This window comes from Mesocricetus auratus, unplaced genomic scaffold (assembly GCF_017639785.1).
Source record: "Mesocricetus auratus isolate SY011 unplaced genomic scaffold, BCM_Maur_2.0 Super-Scaffold_4256, whole genome shotgun sequence".
In the NCBI taxonomy this organism is placed as follows: domain Eukaryota; kingdom Metazoa; phylum Chordata; class Mammalia; order Rodentia; family Cricetidae; genus Mesocricetus; species Mesocricetus auratus.
This window is the reverse complement of record NW_024429182.1, coordinates 129,838,589-129,853,018: the sequence shown is the minus strand read 5'-3', so window position 1 is coordinate 129,853,018 and position 14,430 is coordinate 129,838,589. Positions and strand designations below refer to the sequence as shown.

General features: G+C 45.7%; 1 protein-coding gene across 2 annotated transcripts in view; it reads left to right on the top strand.

Moving 5' to 3' along the window:
* Adamts17 (ADAM metallopeptidase with thrombospondin type 1 motif 17) overlaps positions 1 to 14,430 on the top strand; it is a 307,470-nt gene that overhangs the window by 42,919 nt on the left and 250,121 nt on the right. For both annotated transcript variants that reach the window (XM_040730601.1, XM_005083951.4), the window contains exon 4: positions 5,839 to 6,008. In XM_040730601.1, coding sequence (XP_040586535.1) covers positions 5,839 to 6,008 — 170 coding nt within the window. The remainder of the gene's footprint in view (positions 1 to 5,838; positions 6,009 to 14,430) is intronic.

Here is a 14,430-nt window from a genome sequence, read left to right as displayed (position 1 = left end):
CTGAGGAGCACAATGCACATCACCCCTGCTTCCCTTGAAGCTCCAGGGGGAGGATCTGGGTAGGGTTTAATTTGGCTTATGATTTCAGAGGGTGTCAATCCATTATAATGGGAATGATATGGGGGAGGATCCTGGCCATGGCATTGGATGCAGTAAGTCTTCTTAATCCATGCCTGCAAAGAGGTCACTATAATGAAGAAGGCGCTCAGGGTCTTTGCCCTCTATGTTCCTCTGTCTCTCATGAGGTAGTCCACCTGTTGGATCTGGTTTGCCTTAACCGCAGTTTCTATCTCCGAACTGCAAGGTGAGAATAAGGGACGACAGATGGCTTCCTTCTTAACCCAGGTGAATTCTTGGTGACTCACCACACTGGTGAGGGGTCTCCTGGAAACCCTACCTTTCTTACAGATAAGCTGGAGAAAACCAACGTCCTGTGGTTGAGATAAGGTCTGGTTTTGACGTGAGGGCCTCTGGTTGTCCCCTGTCCCATGAGTCACAGTGGGGGCACACTGCTGCTTCTGACCATGGAGTGCGGATATGGAGAAGGCTGCCTCCAAGGCATGTGTCTTCCCTTACTCAACTGTCGGCATTCCCATTAGTGCCCTCCGTCTTTGCCACCGCGGCCTGAAGTGCCCGTCTACTCAAGGTCGCCCTCGGGCATCCTCCCCTAATTCCTCCACTCTGCTTTCCTCTGCCCTCTACTTTGCTTCTATGATGGGGAAAGACCTGCTCTTCCTGTGCCCGGGCACAAAGAGTCCATTGAGACCATCTCTGGAAATGGCCTCAGGACAGCAGGAGATGGAGGAATTCAAGGAGGAATGTCATGCCCAGTGTTTTTACTTTTTATTTTTATTTTATTACTTTTTCTTTTTTAGAACTGGAGATAAAACCCAGGGCTTCAAGCATGCTAGGCTAACCTTCTACCACTGAGCCATACCTACAGCCTGATACTTTATTATTTTTTTACAGTGAAAAGAGTGTCTATCCCATTGGATTGGTTGATGATAACTGGGAATTTTTTATTTGCCAAAAATAAATTATATTTATATTTTTATTTTGCATTTATATTTTGCTTTATCTTGTTTTGGTTTTCATATTATTTTAAGGCAGGATTTCCCTGTGTAACAGCTCTACCTGTCTTGGAACTCACTCTGTAGACCAGACTGGGCTCAAACTCACAGAGATCCACCTGTCCCTGCCTCCCAAGTGCTGGATTAAAGGCATGAACTGCCACCACCTGACTCCCATTGTGTATTTTTAAAATGTGCATTTATATGTATGAAGTGGTAATTGTGTATTGTGTGGTATGTGTGCATATGTGTGTGTGTGTGCTAATGCTGGTGCCTGTGTGTGTGCAGAGGCCAGAGAAGGTCATGAGGCATCCTGCTCCTTTGTTCTCTACCTATTCCCTTAGGACAGGGTCACTTGCTGGGGTAGCCAGCATGCCCCAGTGAATTCTCCTGTGTAGCCCAACTCCATAGGCCTGGCTACAGGCATGCACAGGTTATATCCATGCCTAGTCTTTTTGCATAGTTTTGGAGGCTCAAACTCATGCTTTTACTGCAAGGGCTTTTATTGGAGCACTTGCGCCACCTTCCCAGTCCCCATTTGTGTGAGCACTTTCAACAGTTCTCAAACTTATAGAACAAATCGCTATTTCAGTATTGCAAAAGTCTACCATTTAGACTACCCTTCATAGCTTCATAGTTTTTTTTTTCTCTTCTATGTCTTATCCTAAAAGACATAGAGTGTCTTCTATAAGTATTTCAAGTTGTCTGCTTTGATGGTTAATGGGAGTAAAGGGAGAATCAATTCAAAATAAAAGTGGGAGTAGTTATTTAAGATCTCCAGGTGATTGGCAGCCCAGCAATGTGCTAACAAAGCAGGCTTGACTTTAGAAATGACTCCTTGTGTCTGGGGTAACAGCAGAGAGCCAGAGTCCGACCTGGCTAGGGTGTGTTCTGGTTGGCAGTATGAGGGCCCCCACATCTCTCACGGTGGCTTGGCAGCAGAACTTGGGGACACTCCCCATCCAGTTACAGGCCTGCTACCTGCACTCAATCTCTCTAGTAATAGGGACCAGCTCTGTGTGATCCTAAGACTTGAGTTTCTTTTGCCTTGAAGGTGCTGATGAGCATGGTGGCATCTGTTCTCTGTCCATCCGGGTATGTTTATACACTGTAGGAAGTTTAAGATGAACATGTGTTGAGGCTGTCTCCTCCATGCAGTAGCCCACATGGAGCACTAGTGGAGGATAGAGGTGGAGGAAAGATAAGTCCCCTCTCAAGGGCTTCCACCCGTCCCACCCCCAAGAGGGACACTTGCATGGGAAGACAATTTGAATCCTCAAATCCAGGGTTTGAAGACTGAATAGAGCAGTGGTTCTCAACCTGTAGGTCGTGACCCCTTGGGGGCGTGTCAAATGTCCCTTTCACAAGGGTTGCATGTCAGATAACCTATATGTCAGATATTTATATTATGATTCATAACAGTAGTAAAATTACAGTTATGAAGTAACAACAAAATAATTTTACAGTTGGGGGTCACTCCAACATGATAGTTTTATGGTTGGGGGTCACTACAACATGAGAAACAGTATTTTTTTTTTTTTTTTGGTTTTTCGAGACAGGGTTTCTATGTGGCTTTGGAGCCTGTCCTGGAACTCGCTCTTGTAGACCAGACTGGTCTTGAACTCGCAGAGATGCACCTGTCTCTGCCTCCCGAGTGCTGGGACTAAAGACATGCACCACCAACGCCCGGCTATGAGGAACAGTATTAAAGGGTCGCAGCATTAAGAAAGTTGAGAACCACTGAAGTAGAGAAACAGGAGGAGGGGTTAGATAATTGTCATCCATGTGCAGTTTGGTAGGAGAAACTGGTTCTGAAGTTCTTCTCTTGTTCGTTTTTGAGACAAGATCTTACTGTGTAGCCAGGGCTGGTCTTGAACTCCTAACTCTCCTGCTTCAGCCTCCTGAGTACTGAGGTCACAAGCATGATCCAACAGGCCCATGGCCTAGTTCAGGTATACTGTCACAAAGTAAGGCAACTATGGTCTGTAGCAATTTATGATTTATTTCAAAAGGCAACTAGAGAAGAAGGGTCCCGAGGCTTCCTACAGATGGATAAACGTTTGAGGAGGGGGAATTGTTAATTGTCTTGATTTAATCATTGCATACTTTACGCAAGTACCAAATTATTATGCTATGTAAATATGTAGATGGTAGTATGCACTGATTACAAAAAAAATTGCCAAATAACAAAGAAAAATGGAAAAGCCGAAATAGAAAACAAAACAAAACAAAAAAGTTCCCAAGCCAGAACAAAACCGAAGTGTCTGACACTCGTTTTGTGATAAGGCTTGGCCTGTTCTAAAATGTGGGGCTACCATTAAGTGAGAATCCTCATTTGTTCCTTTTAATCCATTTCCTAGCATGGATTTGTTCAGGACTCCCCACCAAGGATGCTACAGTGAGCTTTCACAATAGAAGGAGCAATGAGACACCCAGGGTAAAAACCCTTTCATATCACAGGGCCCTGATCACTGTGTTCCACCTGCTTCTTGATGGGCCCAGGGCCCGTGTTCACGCTCAGCTTTTCATGCATCTGGTTTTGTTTAGAGCCAGGATCTTACTTGCTGTGGATGGTCCTGAACTCCTGAATTGAAACAGTCCTATTGTCTCAAGACTTCCAAGTAGCTGGGTCTACAGGCTGCACTACTATCATGTTAAATAGTCTGTCAGATCATATAAAGAGAGGCAGGTGTTATTATTAGTTCTGGATGGTAGACTGGGGAGACTGACACCCAGTGTTAAATGTCCAGGTGCATCTGTTCCTCTTGTCGGGTGGTGGCAGGCCACACCTGGGCTCTCCAGTATCATAGTTCAGACTCTTAGAGTGGTATTGTAATGCATCTGTTAGGCCTGGCTTAAAATTGCAGGTCTTTGTGTGCTATGGCAAAGTGGAAAAACAAGAGTGGGTAGCCAGAGGGACCATCTGCAGGTGAGAACACCAGTTGGTGATGTCAGGAGATGACATTAAGACAAGCTGGGAGCTGTGGCTGTTCACCTGGGTGAAGGTTGGCATGCAGGTTGCAACAAAGTTTCTCCACTGGGAAGGCTGTCCTTCAACTCTGTTGCTTTAGAATGAAACAGAGTGACTCTTTACACATTCCAGGTCAGACAGGTTGCTCATACCAAAGCCTCTTGAACTTGACAAGGGTGAGGAGACCAGAGAATGGGTAACATTCTTGCTATGCCTTCCTAGTGTTGGAGAATGTGTCTAGATTTTCAGCTAGAAGCAATGCCATCCAAGACCTCACTCTTCATACTGCCCCTGCTCCCCTGCGAGGCTCAGAAGGCTGGAGCATTCTGTGGGGTGAGGAGATAGCCTTGTCTTACATCTTACAAATTTAGAATAATTCTGGTGATATATTTTGCTTCCGGATGCCTTCTGCTTTTATCATTTGGAGTTTAAAAGTGGCTTCTGTTTTTTTTTTTTTACAAGCTCAGATTTTGTTTTTGAATAAGCAGATAAGTAAATTTCTCATGTTCATTGTGTAGGTTTAGAAAGCACCGAAGAAGAAAGGAAAATGCATATCGCATATCACTCACTATTAACGCTTTAGCTTTAGCTTGCTCATTTACTAGTTCGTTTCCACGAAAGTACTTGTTCATATTCTGTTCCTGCAAATTTGGGACCCAACAGTGTATAAAGAGTTATAGCTGTGTCTCTACATTGTGGAATCTCCCTAGACCCAAATTTCTAGGTTGAATCCTTCTTAACCTTGGCAACTTTCTCTATAATTGGGGATTTTGATGATTTCCAGGCTCTCAAGATTGTAGAACATGTTGAGCAGCAATATTGCTTATAAAACCTGATCCAGAGATCTAGCATGTTCATGCTCCTGGAATGAAGATAGTTCACCTCTATGAAGACTTGGCACACGTGGTGTTTTACTGTGTGAACAATGTAGCAGAACCCTTTCTGTGTAAGCCACTGCTAAGATGGAAATAGGAAGTATCTAATTGCTTTTCACATTTGGATTCCAAGGGTACACTCCATTCATATACACCTGTTGTGCCAGGCAGAGTCGTAGCCACATACAGAGAGCTTGTTTAGCCCTCACTCAGCAGCCTTCAACCTTCAGAGGTGGGCTCTGTGATGTTTGTCTAAGTAAGATCCTATGGAGGAACAGTTTACCTGAAATGTCAGTGGAGGAATCCCACACATTCACTAGTTACCCTTCCTTGTTTTGAGGAAAGAGCATACGAACAGCCTGGCTGTGTGCCATGATCTTACACTTTTCTGATGCATCTACACCTATTGACATTTATGGCCCCTTCTCAACTCTCAGCACAGTTGCTGGAATGCTTATCTCACAAGGGATTATGCTGGCCTCAACCAAGACAGTTGCCTTGGTTCCAGATGTTGTTAGGCGAGTGGGGGTACCTGTCACACATGCCTGTGTCATCACCCTGAAAAGCCCCTATTTCCTCTCTCCTTTCTGGGTGCAGGCTTCTCTCCCTGCCTGCTATGTGTGGCTCTCCATGTTCAATATTAGGAATGGGTTTCTGTTTTCTGATGTTCAGCCTCAGGTACCTCCTTGGCTGTAAGAATGAACAAGGTAGAGTTTCATTTGATGCCTCAAGCTCTTTCTCCGGCTCCCCTATGGTGTTGTCAGTGGCTGGGAACATAGGCCACCACCGTAACCATGGAGATCTGCAGGCTTGGGGTTCATTCCAGGCTACTTGAGATTGACCATTCTCTTGGGACCTTTCATGATATGGTTTCATAAATCAGTAAGCTAAGAACTGCACAAATGTCTCCATCGTTTTCTAGAAAAGAAGCCCAAGAAGGACAAAGCATCGCGGGACTGGAGGGAGCGGAGGAATGCCATCAGGCTCACCAATGAGCACACAGTGGAGACCCTGGTGGTGGCCGATGCCGACATGGTGCAGTACCACGGGGCAGAGGCTGCGCAGAGGTTCATCCTCACTGTCATGAACATGGTGAGTCCACGAGAGGGTGCTGCCATGGGTGGGTTCAGATTTCCCGATGAGGGGAGCTCTGGAGGGAGCTGTGACTCCCTTATCTCCTGAGGCCAGGTGGCAGCTGGTTTGGGGTCACAGTCTGGGACTCTGAGAGCAGATGCAGTGAAAGGGAGAAAGTCTGCTTTGGATTCTACGTGCCATGATGTTTAAATGCACAGGTTTGCTCAGCGATGGGACTGCTCATGAACCACACTTTCAAGACCCTCCATACATGGAAGACCTATTCCAATTGACAGTCATATTGAAGGGAGAATCAGCCCTTGCTCTCATAATGATGAAATGACTTGGAGAAATTGTGAATATTTGAAAAATAGCCTACCATGTGCCTAAAGAACTTGTAGGAGCTGTGAGAGAGTTATCCAATGTGGATGCCAAGAAAGGGGTTATGAAGCCAGGTCTGCACCCAATTTGTTGAGTGGAGATAGAGAGGAAACCTTCTTTAGACAGTGGACGGGGGAGGGAGAGGTGACCTCCTCAATTATTAGACACCATGGGCTCTTCAAAGGCATCCACACTCCACCCAGCCATCTGTTTTCCCAGCAAGTGTTTTTGAAGGCCTTTAACAACCTGAACATTGTGTTCTGTGCTAGGGCTACAAGTGCAACACACGATGGTCCTTCCCTTAGGAGGCTATAGTCATAGCAGGCAGAGCATCCATTCTACCATGGAGACATCCGCAGGGACCCCTGATGTGCAGGCAGAGGGCTGCTGCTGGTGACCACCTAGCGTGAGGGCTCATGAAACAGCAAACCTTGATTGAAGAAGAAGGAAGTGCCGGTGGGGTGAGGATGGGTGGGAAGGTCATGCTGTGAGTGCAACAGGTGCAAGTCTTGGAGGCACACGCGCCGCCTTCAGAGGGAGGTCAAGCGACGCAGCTGCAGCAGGGACTGCAGGAGCCTTGAGGGAATGTGGATGGGTGTGGACAGAGGAGGTGAGCTGGAGTTCTGAGGGGTAGGGGCTTTACCCAGGAGACTGGGGCCACCCAAGTGTAGGAGAGCCTCATGTCAGCTCAGTGTTTGGAGGAGGAGCCAGAGCATCTGCGTGCCGGGTGGGTTGACATGAGGAGTGGTGAGAGGAAGATGTGCATGTGGGAAGGGGGTCTGAACTGATGGGCAGGGCCAGGGGGGGAGGAGCTGCAGGGACCAGGTGGGGAAAGACGGGTAGGAACCAGCGGGCATCAGGAGTAAAAAACCCTAGCTCACCTGGTCTTATGTGGCTGCCTGGACAGATGGTGGAGCTGCTGGCTGAGAAAAGGGGGGGCAGAGCATTTGAACCCCAGGAGGAGTTTCTCAGAGGACAAGCTGAGCTTAAGGCAAGATATTGGACTAGAAGGCTTGACTAGACTAGGAAATTGGGGCTTTTCAACCTGGCCCTGAAGCCCTAAAAGTGGCCAGCATTGCTCAGATGCAACTGTGAGTAGATAGTTTTGGGGTGCAGCAGCAATGAGGGATAGGCAGAAGAACCTAAGAGGAGGTCAACCCTAAGGAAAGGGGTGATGGGAGCAGAAAGTTAACTAACATTGCCAGATGTAGATAAAAGGTTTAGGGTACAGTAAATCAGGATGAGACAAAGATTGTAATTTGGAGCCACAAGATCTACTAAACTCTAAAGAGATCAGGCTACTCTAAGGCATATGGGGCTGGGGCTGGATGATGGTATTTCCCCCCTTCCCCAGAATCTATGCTGTCTTGGGACCTGGTACAATCAAGTTCTCTTGGTCTAGGGTTTGTACAGATTCCTGGCTATCTCGGAATGCATCTGCTCTTGTTTACCTGAGAGGATGGAGCCTGGGTACTGCGAAGGAAGCTAGCTGTGACAAGAAGGCTAGGTTGGTGGCTCCCAGCTTGCATGTTGGATTACAGTAGGGGGTCATGGTCCTCATGAGTGGGAAAGGATGCAGGTAGCTCTTTGTTCACATTTAGGTATCATGGGGTGGCCTGGAGGGTCCATGGGAAAGGGGGGACCCAGAAGCTGGAAGGACCTGATAATCCCCCTGCTGGGATCTCTGCTCTGTCTACATTGTAAATGGGATTGGAGATCTGGAAGACTGGAAGACAGCTCACCAGGACCGAGTCTGAAAGGAGTTCAAGGGCAAGGAGGCTCTGGGCATCTTGGGCACGGCCACTACATTAGACCCAAACTCTTCACCCTAACTGGCCACAGGGAAACAGGTGTTGGGTGTGTGTGTCCGTGTGTCCGTGTGTCCGTGTGTCCGTGTGTCCGTGTGTGTGTGTGTGTGTGTGTGTGTGTGTGTGTGTCCTGTCCCACAGTGGTGAACCTGCTGGTCAAGAGGATGAGCTCCTCATGCCCTGCTGTGTGAGGCTCCCTTCCCAGAGTGCTCTTGTCTTTTGTGAGAAGCCTCACCTCTCATGCCTTTGTCCTGCCCCTCAGATGTGCCCCTCTGGCAGAGTGGTTCCAGCGGCGTTCCCACAGCATGGTGAATTGACACATGTCCTCATGGGACTGGTAGTCATAAGGCATCGGTATTTGCTTTTATAAAGTGACTTAGACCCAGGAAGCTCTTTAATCACAGCTGGTTAAGGGTGGGATATGCTATTCTGTATCACTTCACCTGCAAGCCCCCCTGGGGCAGGAAGACTGTAGGAAAGGGGCCAGAGAGGTCCCAGCCCTTGCTTTCAGTCCTTGGATTGGGAAGAAAGCTGCTTGAGTTGGTGGTCCTCAGCACTCAGACCTGGGCTATGGAAAATAATAACTATCCACTTCTTGCTTAGGCAGAGATCCTGTACCCCTGGATGTCACACCCAGACTCACAAGGCAAACCCAGACAAGTAAAGGGCAAAACTAATAATTATTTCAGTCAATGCAGAAAAGGAGTTCGGCAAAATTCAATATCATTTTACAACAAGATGAAAAATAAAGTACAAAATCAAGCGGTCTCATTATCCTAAGAGCCATAAATGAGCATCCCATGGCTGACATAGTATCTGGTGGTAGACTGTAGAAAGCCTCTTACCTAGGAAGCAAGGCAGAGATGCTCACTGTTGCCACTTCTGTTAACATAGTGCTAGAAGCTTTAGCAAGAGAAGTTGAGCACAAAAATAAGTAAATAAATAAATAAGCCCATAAAAGCCATCTAAGTAGGAAAGAGACAGAATGGTCCGTGTTCACAGGTGATGTGGTGTTAACTAGAGGAAACTCTGAAGGTCAAACACATGCTTTGTGTGTGTGCATGTGCATGTGCGTGTGCATGTGCGTGTGCATGCGTTGTCACCAATAAACAGTAAAGTAGCAGTGCAAAACCCAACATGTACAGGCTGGTTTTGTTGGTGTGCTTGAACAGTGAACACTCTGAGAAGGACATTTAGAGGGAGTCCTATTTAAAACAGTATCAGAATAACAAAATACTGAGCATTAACGTAATCGGGATGGAAAAGCCTACACAGTGAAAGCAGTAACACATTAATGACTGGGGTCAAAGAAGGGATGGGCCCTGTCTCGAAAAACCAAAAAAAAAAAAAAAAAAAAAAAGAAGGGATGGGCATGAAGCCGTTGGGATGGGTTTAAAGACAGCCACACTAAAACCATCCACAGATGCTGTTTCTGTGAATTCCTTGATGATTGGGGGTTTTAGAAAAATACATCTTAAAAGCCATATGGAATCTGAAATGAAAAAGAACAAAGTTGGAGATTCACACTTCCTGACCTCAGATTTTCTTCAGAGTTAAAACCAAAGCACTTCTCTACTGTTGATACCTTGAGACAGGTGGAGTAAATGAGAACCCAGAAGTTGACAGTGACATAGTCTTGTCAAATGGTTTTTGACACAGATGCTAATAGGGGAGAATTGGGGAACCCACATGCAAAAGAGTAAAACCAGAGCCCCTGTGACAGCATATTCAAAACTTAAAATATGCTGAATCTAAGAACTGACACTATTAAACACAGAAGGAAGAGGGAGGTCATTACATTCAACGTGGCAGCAATTTCTAGGATATATCAAAGGCACAGACAACAGAAAAAGGAAAAATAGACACATTAGATTTCAGCACAATTAAAAATTCCTGTGCATCAAAATACCCCATTAACATGGCAAAAGAGCAACCCACAGAATGGGAGAAATATTTGCAAATTATATATCAGATAATATTGAGAATATAGACTTCTAAAATGGAACAATAGTGTCAACAACAGAAAACAATCAGTTTAACACTGGGAAAGTATTTGAACAGTCTTTTTTTGAAAAGATTTACAGACAGCTAATAAATATGTGAAAGATGCTTAGCACTAATCACCAATAGGAAAGTGGAAGTCAAACCCAGAGTGAGATACTTCCTCACCAACTGGGACATCTACTATAAAGTTAACAGACACATGCGTGAAACCAAAACTGAGGGAGTATCCATGAGGGTGTAGAGGAAGGAGATCTGATAGAGATGTAAACCAGTGCAGCTGCTATGAGAAATGAGACAAGCCCTACTTACGATCCGGCAATTGTGCTTTTGAGAAATCAATGACATGGATAGATATTTGGACATCTGTGTTACAGTAGTGGAAGCAACCAAAGCATGCGTTGATGCCTGAGCAGATAGACAAATGTGGCACATATGTATATGAAGAGATTAGCCTTTACGTGGAAGGAAACACTGGAGCTTGTGAGGTGATGCCTCAGTGGTTAAGAGCATTGTCTGCTCTTGCAGAGGACCCAGATTCAGTTTCCAACATCCACATGACAGTTCACAGCTATCTATAATTCCAGTTTCAGGGGAGCCGATGCCCTTTTTTGGCCCCTGTGGGCACCAGGCACTTCTAGTGTACAAACATACACATAGGCAAACATTCATACACGTAAGAAAAAAGTAAATATTTTTTAAGCAAACCTTTTAAAGGAAAGAAATTGTGAAAAACAGCTGTAATACAGATGACCCTTAAGGACGTGTGCTGAGTGACACAGAGCAACCGTAAAAAGTCAAGTGCTGTGCGAGTCCATTTTCATTTGGTACCCAGAGTAGAGTGGCAGGATGCTAGAGGGCAAGGGATGCCAGTATTTAATGGGGGCAGACTTCCAGTGTGGTAAGCAGAGGAAGTCCTGGGGATGGCTGTAGACCAGTGAGAACGTGTCGAATCTGGATGCTGTGTTTTAAAATGTCCATCCTGCTTATCCCAGTTCCTGTTGTAAGCACCTTGGGATGGGATCAGTTGCACACCTTCCCTGTTACTTACTGTCTGGTCCTCATGCAATGGTCCAGGATATCTGTGAGTCTGGGAATGCAGGACTGAGTGACTGGTGCCTCAGATACCATCCTTTGCCAATGACTTAACACTGAAGTCATGTTAACAAATACTTACCATACTTTGTTTTTTGTTTTCCTGAAAATTCTTTGCCTTCTCAACAATACAAAGCTTGGAGAAAGACTGAAATCAGGACAAAGCTAGACTTAGTCTTTTTTTTTTCCCTCCTCAATTTTCATAGTTTTTAGTTTTCAATTCTTTTCATACAATACATTTTAGTCATGCTTTTCCCCCTCCCCCTGTTTCTTCCAGATCCAGATCCTCTCACCCCCTGACACACCTAACTTTATGTTCTTTATCTCTCTCAGTTTTAAAACCAACACAAACAAGAAACAACAACAACAACAACAAAAAAAAAAAAAAAAAACGGAAAACAGCGCAAAGACAAAACTCAAAACAAATAAGCAAGACCAGCAAGATTAAAAAAACCCAAACAAAGCAAAATAAAACACCAAGACACCAAGTCCATACAAATACCAATGAGTACATTTCACATTGGCCATCTATTCCAGGCCTGACATAAATTGTGGTTTATATACCCAATGAGACTTCAGTGAAGAAAACTGATTTTCCCTCTGCCAATGGGTATCAGTTTCAGATATCTTCTTAGTGAGGGGTGGGACCCTGTGTCTCTCTCAGTGCTGGGACCCTATCTGGCTGAAACTTGTATAAAGTTCTTGTGGATGCTGCCACAGTCTCTGAGTTCCTATGTGTATCAGTCTTGTTATCTGGATGACACACTTTCCCTGGAGTCATCCATTCCACCTCCTGTTCCATATAGATCCCTGAGTCTTGATGGGGAGAATTTGATGAAGACATCCTGTTTAGGACTGAGTACTCCAAATATTCCCATGTACACTGTCTGCGTTAATTCCCGTTTACTGAAAGAAGCTTCTCTGATGTGCATTGAGTACAGCACTGTGTCATTGGGAGTCGTTTTATTGCTGTTTCTTTAACAGAATAATAGTATTATGCTTCTCCCTAGGTCGGTGATCTATGTCATATTGGTTCTTGGCCCCTTTAACAGTGTCAAGGTATGGGTTCCATCTCATGGAGTGGGCTTTAAATTCCATCAAGGAGTGGTTGGTTACTCTTCTAACATTTGTGCCACTATTGCACGGAAACCTGATTTTGACAAAGAATCAAAAAACAAACAAAAAACCACAACACCAGAGAAAAAACAGCACCATTAATAAATGGTGCTGGTCAAATTGGTGACTGAATGCAGAAGAATGCAAATAGATTCATTATCTATCATCCTGCATCTCAATTTCAAATGGATCATGGACCTCAACTTAAAACCAGATCCCTTGAATCTGGCAGAAGAGAACATGCGGAATAAGCCGGAACCCATGAGCGCAAGAAAGAATTTCCGAACAGGACACAGGACATCAATAGCACATGCACTACAATTAACAACTAATACTTGAGCCTTCGTGAAGTTGAAAACCTTCTGTACGGTAAAGGTCACCACCATTCAGGCAAAGCAGCACCCTACAAAATGGGGAAAGACCTTAACCAATTACACATCTGATAAAGCGTTAGCATCTAGATCATATAAACAACTGAAAAAAACTGAACAATAAGAAAATAACTCAATTTAAAAGTGGGGTACAGAACTAATCAGAGTTCTCAAAATATGAAACATAAGTGACTGAAGAACACTTAAAGAAATGTTCAACATCCTTAGTCATCAGGGAAATGCAAATTACAACTACTCTGAGATTTCATCTTACACCCAGTCAGAATGGTCAAGATCAATAGAACAAATGATAGCAAATGCTATGGAGAGAGTGGACAGCCTTATCTTGTTCCCGATTTTAGGAGAAGTGTTTTGGGTCCCTCTTCATTTAGATTATATTGGCTGTGGGCTTGCTGTAAGTTGCCTCTATTTGGCATGGGTGGTAGAGAGATATAACACCCTACTTTACCCCACCCCTACCCATCAACTCCTGAGGCAGGTGGAGCTGGCCCTGAGGTCATATGAGCAGGAGAGCTGCCCCCTCCCAGCTGCAACCATCAGGAGAGCAGGCCCTGCACCTCGATTGGCCAACACAATAGGGCCAACCTTGTTGGCAGAGGCGTGGGTGAGCCAGCTCTGAAGTTGTGAGCATGGGAGAACTGTCTGTCCTGTGGTCGTGCGAGTAGGGGAGAGAAGCACCCCCTTGCCCTTCTCCCCTTGCTGCCTACGACAGATAAGCAAGTGGACCCTCCCCATTACTAGCTGCAGCACTTGGGAAAGTGGACCCTATGCCTCACCAGGGTAGCGTAGTAGAGCTGGCCTTGGCAGAAGTGTAGATGATCCAGCCCTGAATTTATGAGTATGGCAAGCTTTCCCTGTTACTAATCTGTCATATGGTGTCATGGGTGGGGGAGAGATCCCCCCACCCATGCCAGTCAGTGCCTGAGGCAGGTAGAAGTGCTGGCACTGAGGTAGTAAGAGCAATAGAGCTCTCGATACCCCTCATCAGCTTTAGCACTCAGGAGAGCGGCCCCTGCACCTCACCTGAATAATGCAGTAGAGCTAGCGGTGAAGATTATGGGTGAACCAACCTTGAGAGTGTGGAAGCTAAAGAACTGACCCCACCCCTTGCTCATAGCTGCAAGGGGTGAACTAGCCAGGGCAATGCTGGAGAGCTCACCCTGGTGGTGAAGACAGGGGAGAGCTGGCCGGCTGACCAACTGTGCAACTACCCAGCCCCAGAACCAAGGTTAAGTGTTGGTCCACCCCATCTGTGATCTGCTGGAGCACCGGGTGGGGTTGGGGTGAGGTCGGTCCTGTGGAACCAGGGCTGTAGCATCTCTAAGACACAGGGTAGCAACAGGATGTCCAGAAGGAGTTCAGTGAGGGCCCAGTGTGATGGTGTAGCAGAGACCAGGGGCCATGAAGCAGACCAATGTCTCTCTGCAATGAATGCCTGCATGTAAAGATGCATGGATAAAGGGGTTTACTGCATGTAAAGATGCATGGATAAAGGGGTTTACTGCATGTAAAGATGCATGGATAAAGGGGTTTACTGCGTGGCTCACTGTGTCACCCTGCAGCTCCCATGATGAGATTTTCCCTTTCTCCCTCCCCCTTTTTTTCTCTTAAATTTTATTTTGTTTAAGTCTGGGGGTGGAGGGAGAT